Genomic DNA, 6,847 nt, shown 5'->3' with positions numbered 1-6,847 from the left:
TATCGTATTCGTACTCTTTAGTATTTTCGTAACACTCTTTTTTCCGTTTCCGTTTTTTTTTGTTAGTTTATTTTTCGTTGAATCGAGATTCGTATTTTCGTTATGTTTTGTATTCTGCTTCGTTCGTATTTTTTGAATGAATTTATTTGTTTATTCGTTTTTACGTTGGTATATTTTTCGTTTTTTTAGATTCGTATTTACATTATATTTACCATCGTGCCGCATTCGTATTTTCGTAGGAAATAGATCTTCGTTGTTTTATCATCATTCGTATTTTCGTGTCTTGTTTCATTCGATTGTAAAAACGTGCTTTAGTAGATCTTAGTGCATTCGTAATTCAGTTAAAATACATTTTACGTTGATTCAACACACTACTCATTGTAATTTTGTAAATCTAACTTGGCTGCGATAGACTACTTGACGGTCTTACTGATACTGACTGATTATTACTTTCGTAAGATTGTTTTAGTAAATTTGTAATCGGGCCTTAATTCGTTATTTTACGCAATGTGTCAGAATTGCTCCGCTAACGCTGCTAATGTGTGTTGTAAATCATTCGTACTTTCGTAAGTACATCGCAGCAAATCTTAACCATTCGAAAATCTCATACTTTACTTTCGTTTTCGATGCGCGGCTTATAGCCTCCGCCCCTGGACTCCATTTTGAGACGGTGTATGAGTGCGTGGTTTGGCGAGGGAGGAACAGAGAGCAGGGCAGAGGTGGGCTTGTCGAATTTCGACTTGTTTTTGTGTGGTGGTTTCACTGGTTTGCTATCTTTTGGGCAATTAAAATCATGTATAGGAGTGAGAATGGACATGTGAGTGTTGAGACTGAGAGTGAGAATGTTGGTGTTAGTCAGTGTGTTGATGTGAGACTTGTTGGTGTGACTGAGAGTGAAGTGGAGGAGAGGTGTGGAGCAGATGAGATGAGTGTGGTGGAGGAGAGGCATGGAGGGGAGAAGAGGCATGGAGGGAAGAGGAGGCGTGGAGGGGAAGAGAGGAGTGGAGTGGAGGACAGGTGTGGAGGAGAGGAGAGGAGTAGAGTCGAGGAGAGGCATGGAGGGGAGAGTAGGCATGGAGGGAAGAGGAGGCATGGAGAGAAGAGGAGGCATGGAGAGAAGAGGAGGCATGGAGGGGAAGAGAGGAGTGGCGTGGAGGAGAGTAGTGGAGTGGAGGAGAGGAGCGTAGTGGAGGAAAGGCGTGGAGGAGAGAGGAGGCGTGAAAGGGAGGAGAGGAGGGTAGTGGAGGAAAGGCGTGGAGGAGAGAAGAGGCGTGAAAGGGAGGAGAGGAGGGTAGTGGAGGAAAGGCATGGAGGGGAGAGGAGGCGGGGAGGGGAGGATTGGTGTGGAGTGAAGCCGAGGCATGGAAGGGAATGTGGAGGTGTAGTGGAGCGGGAGCATGGCAAAGAAAGGAGACATGTGGCCCCTCCTATGTCAGATAGTGCGGACTCAGATGTGCAGCAGAACAAGCGAACCAAGAGACAGAAATCAAGGGGACCCATATATACCAAAGAGGAGAATGCTGCATTGGTTGCTGCAGTATCAAAAGAAAAAGTGACACTCTTCTGCCAATACGTGCCAGCATCTGAGAAGTCAGCAGCCTGGGAACGAGTCCGGGACTCCGTGAATGCGGTCTCCAAGTTTCACAGGCCCACCAATGGCGTCAGACACAGGTAATTAATATTAAAATATTCTTTCACTCTTGTGTAAAAAATACACAGTTTTGTAGTCAATAACAAAAAAGTTACAGTTCAACGTAACCAAAAAATTTATTTGTCACAGCCACATGCTGAACAGTATACATATAACCATCACAATGTGAAAAGAAATGTGGTTTTCAAAAAACATTAATCTAAGTATTTGTTTTTTTATTAATGTAATTGTAATGTTTATGTACATTTGCAGGTTCTATGATTGTCGGGCAACGGTTACAAAGAAGATGCAGAGGCTTCGACTAGGACAAAACCGAGGAAAGCCTATCAAGTTGCGAGAGTGGGAGGCGGAGCTAAGAGATGTCCTTCTGGCAGAGGATGTCCCTGGATTCAGCAGCAGGGGTCAAAATCATAGAGCTGGTGGTGAGGAAAATTAAATATATCATTATAATTTATATATATTGCAGTTATAATATATTTGTAAAGCTATCTTATTGTTTATGATGACTACACATGTATGACTTTTATTTTTATTTTTTTACATTCATGTTTTCCAGATCAAGAAACATCATCCTTGGAAGGATCAGCTCCAACTCCAAGTACATCCTATCAACAACATTCTGGTGGTGAGTACCCAACACAAAGGATATCTAATGAACTGCTATTTACTACTTGGACCAAGTCACTGTGCCATGCAGACCGTCACAGTTGAGACAATTAGGTGCCGTTTCTGTCTCCCTGGCTACTCAGCTTTCACTATCACAGTCGAGAGCAGAAGGCTCGTTATGCACAGTGAGCCGAAAAAATAGCAATGCAAAATAGTGGGCAGCAATAGAGCAGCTGAAGAGAACTTTTTAAAATTAACCAGCAGGTGATTGGTTGGTTGCTATGCGGCCCTAACAAACAACATTATGCTGGATAACTTCAGCAACTTCTGCTCCACCCACTATAGTATTTATTGTGTCTACGGTTCTGTGTGCCCAAGCAAGGTAGCAAGGTCAGAGCTGTGGATGCTGAATTGTGACGGGGGCAGAGCTGCGGGGGGCTGTTAGGTGAAGGTGGGTCAAGTTGCAGGGTGGGACAGAGAACACAGCTGTTCACATGTGCTGTGAAGGTGGGTGAAATTTACCACTGTGAAGGGGGTTCAGATCAGAACATAATTGTGAAGGGGAAACTGTCATGTGAAGGTTCTGATCAGGTTCTGAAGGTTCTGAAGGTTACATCAGCTTCTGAGGAAGCTGATGTAAGAAATGTGATTTTTAAATCAAAAGGTGGGTATAGTAGTAGTATGTATGCACCCTTCCAAATTCAAACTTGCCTGCTTTCATTTTGTGACTAGATTTTGAGGGATGCCGAGAAAGGGGTGAGAGCTCCGCCAACAGCATAGTTTGAAAGGGAGTCCTTCTCTCATCGATCACAGGGGGGGAAGAGAGAGGAGAACACATCGATAACAGCTTTGATTTGACATTGCCGTGTTCCCCGCCGCTTGCTGCCACATACATCCCCTCCTCCGGGACTTTTATCCTGTCCAATCCCAGGACGGGCGATCTGTAAATTAAAGTTTCCTGGCCATGGGGCAGGGCTGTTTAGTAGCGGGAAAACATCAATTGAAATGAAAGCGTTTATCGCTCTTTACCTGCAGCACATGTAGGCTGCATGGTGGGCACAGGGTGCATTGGTGGGCACAGGATACATAGGTGGGCACAGGCAGGCTTCATTGGTGGTTTTGGATAAAGTTGGTGTTAATATTTTTTTTTAATATTTTATTCTGCATAAAACAATTTTGTGTCATTTAATGAGATAATTTATGAGGGCGTGTTTAGGGGTTGAATTAGGGGTGGGGCAAGCTAAGGGTTGGGTGTGGCAACTAACTGTTGGCTAGTAACCCTTGAGGCCTGGCTAGTAGATAATTTAGCCCTGGTACTATGTATATGGGGGTTGTAGTAAATGATATGTAGATACTTGATAGCATATTTTACATATATTTTGTTAATCTTAAAAATTGCCAGAAATGTAACATCTGTTTTAACACATCAGCAACTTCTGATTATATTTTACATTTCCTCAGTCCATTTTTGGTTGAATATTTGATTTCATAGTAGAAAATATTGTAGTTATACGACATATCTCAGGCAAAAATTGTAAATACAGCTGTTGACTTTTTCATGAACATTACCTTGACTCTTCACTCTTTCTTCCGTCTTTAACAGAAAGCTGCATTCAAGACCCTCCAGCATCGGCTTCTGGCAGGACCATTGCTCCTCCTCAGGGTAAGTGCATGATCTGGGAAGAAACAGGACACAGCACTAACTCCATTATCATCATGTACCCTATTTACACATAGGCATTTTCATGTAATACACCTAAAAGTTCAATTTAAAAATTCGTACAAAAATGACACCTCATACCTTTAGAACGTGACTGTGAAAGGGACACTGTGATTTGAAGGGGGATTGATATATCAAGGAGGACTGCGCAAACTGTGGAAATAAATGAGAGTGGCTGTGATGTCAGAGATTCATTCCTATCACAAAGATTTTTTGCTGAACTCCACCGTGTTGAAAAAATTTTTCTGCCTTTGGTTCTTTTAATGATTTTGAATTTAGTAGCCCTTATTGAAAGGTGTTCAACAGCTCTTTTGCGCTTTTTTTTTAAACTACCGTTAAGCCTATAATATCTATACATAATATCTCTATAACCTGTATGGTTTAGAAGATATTCGCCCTGCAAACCTAGCACGGCACACTAAATTACTTACAAGGTTATTAGCTCATAATGAGCTAGTATTCTGTGCATACTAGCTCATTATGCCTTTGCTTTACAGGTATTTTTTTATCTTTTAGTGGGTATAAAAGCGCTACAAAGGTTTTTGCAGTAGGATATCAAAAATACTACGATAATAAATTTAGAAGACATATGCCCTTTTTACCTTCAACCTACTGGGACCCTTTAAGAACTTTATCTTCAACATTATCTTCACTCTTTCTTCCGTCTTTAACAGAAAGCTGCATTCAAGACCCTCCAGCATCGGCTTCTGGCAGGACCATTGCTCCTCCTCAGGGTAAGTGCATGATCTGGGAAGAAACAGGACACAGCACTAACTCCATTATCATCATGTACCCTATTTACACATAGGCATTTTCATGTAATACACCTAAAAGTTCAATTTAAAAATTCGTACAAAAATGACACCTCATACCTTTAGAACGTGACTGTGAAAGGGACACTGTGATTTGAAGGGGGATTGATATATCAAGGAGGACTGCGCAAACTGTGGAAATAAATGAGAGTGGCTGTGATGTCAGAGATTCATTCCTATCACAAAGATTTTTTGCTGAACTCCACCGTGTTGAAAAAATTTTTCTGCCTTTGGTTCTTTTAATGATTTTGAATTTAGTAGCCCTTATTGAAAGGTGTTCAACAGCTCTTTTGCGCTTTTTTTTTAAACTACCGTTAAGCCTATAATATCTATACATAATATCTCTATAACCTGTATGGTTTAGAAGATATTCGCCCTGCAAACCTAGCACGGCACACTAAATTACTTACAAGGTTATTAGCTCATAATGAGCTAGTATTCTGTGCATACTAGCTCATTATGCCTTTGCTTTACAGGTATTTTTTTATCTTTTAGTGGGTATAAAAGCGCTACAAAGGTTTTTGCAGTAGGATATCAAAAATACTACGATAATAAATTTAGAAGACATATGCCCTTTTTACCTTCAACCTACTGGGACCCTTTAAGAACTTTATCTTCAACATTATCTTCACTCTTTCTTCCGTCTTTAACAGAAAGCTTTTCAGGAGTTAAATGTGCGTGTCATATGCTGATAAATATGTTATCTAATAAAGAAAAAAGATTTTCTGTTTAAGGCATTTTCTGTTTCTGCAATTTTTATATTGTATTTATTTACTTCTATAAAGGTTATTTTATTAAATAACCTTTTAAATTTTTTTAACTTTAGGATATAAATGCAATGTGTAGATTTACCTAAATAAGTTTAAATTGATTTTTTGTTTTCTCTCAATCATTAATACAACTTATCCCCCCTCCCCAACTCAATCTTTCATTTGCTCCATTATTCAATATTACTACTACATAAAAGTCTAATCTGAATAAATTCATTACTATGAACGCTTTCATCATTCATCAAACTTTGCCTATCTTATCTATTTCAGATCAGCAATACCACCCTGAGAGGAGAGTACAGTGCAGCCCGCACTCTCCTGTTCTTCTTTTGGAGAGGCTGGAGATTCAGCCAGAGATTACCCCTATCATTCCCCAGACTCCTGATTTCTCCCCCGGCCCAGAGGAGGAGCACAGAGGACAAGGTTCATTCATTCAGCCACCCCATGCCCTGATGCCACCTACTGCTGTACCGCCTTTCCCAACTGTGCAGGAGATCATTCTGAGGGAGCTTATAGAATTAAGGTGTGACAACCGAAAACTACAACGAAAGGTCAAAAGGCTTACCCGGCTTACCCATCAGTTGAGCAGGCAGCAAACTGAGAGTTTTGAAATAATTTTGGCCCGGGCAAGCCAACAACACAATTAGGCATTGGACAGAGTATATTTTGTTTACTTGAAGATATTTCCAGACACATTGCTCCAATGCCTGGGAGCTACGATGAACATATAACCAACAAAGACGTTTTGAAAAATGAAGGCTAGACCTTCCTCTGCCCATCTCATCGCAAATTATTATGCAGAATCGATCTTTTTACTGTTCCTTGATTTTGGTAGAAACGTTTTCTTATGCTGCCAAGTTACACCTACCCAGCATGTGTGTTTGTAATTTCTATGAAAATATTTTTTTTTTTGTGAATATAAAACTATTTTTGGTCTAATATTATTATTATTATTATTATTTATTTATATACATCATCACATTATCTGCTAAATTATTATGTATTCATTTCCCACACACAATAGTATTTTATTCCGAACTTCAAACTCTAAGGGCCAGATTCACAGAGTAGATACGACGGCGTATCTGCTGATTCGCCGTTGTATCTGTTGTTCTATCTATGCTATAGATAGCCATAAGATCCGACAGCTGTAATTGTTTTACACTGTCGGATCTTAAGATGCAATACCGCGGCCGCCGCTGGGGGGGAGTTTGCGTCGTAAACCAGCGCCGGGTATGCAAATTAGGAGTTACGGCGATCGACGGCGGTTTTTCGCGTTACATAGTTA

General features: G+C 40.4%; 1 protein-coding gene across 1 annotated transcript; it reads left to right on the top strand.

Annotated features, from left to right (window-relative positions):
• Nucleotides 1–1,429: 1,429 nt before the first annotated feature.
• Nucleotides 1,430–6,498, top strand: LOC120946218. The gene is made up of 5 exons (XM_040361038.1): nt 1,430–1,671; nt 1,904–2,073; nt 2,208–2,276; nt 3,861–3,920; nt 5,830–6,498. Exons 1-5 carry the CDS (start codon nt 1,430–1,432, stop codon nt 6,204–6,206), a joined length of 918 nt encoding a protein of 305 aa, XP_040216972.1. The 3' UTR covers nt 6,207–6,498.
• The last annotated feature ends 349 nt before the right edge of the window (nt 6,499–6,847 follow it).

This window comes from Rana temporaria, chromosome 7, assembly GCF_905171775.1.
Source record: "Rana temporaria chromosome 7, aRanTem1.1, whole genome shotgun sequence".
In the NCBI taxonomy this organism is placed as follows: Eukaryota; Metazoa; Chordata; class Amphibia; order Anura; family Ranidae; genus Rana; species Rana temporaria.
The sequence above is the reverse complement of the archived record's forward strand: the minus strand, read 5'-3'. Positions and strand labels throughout refer to the sequence as shown.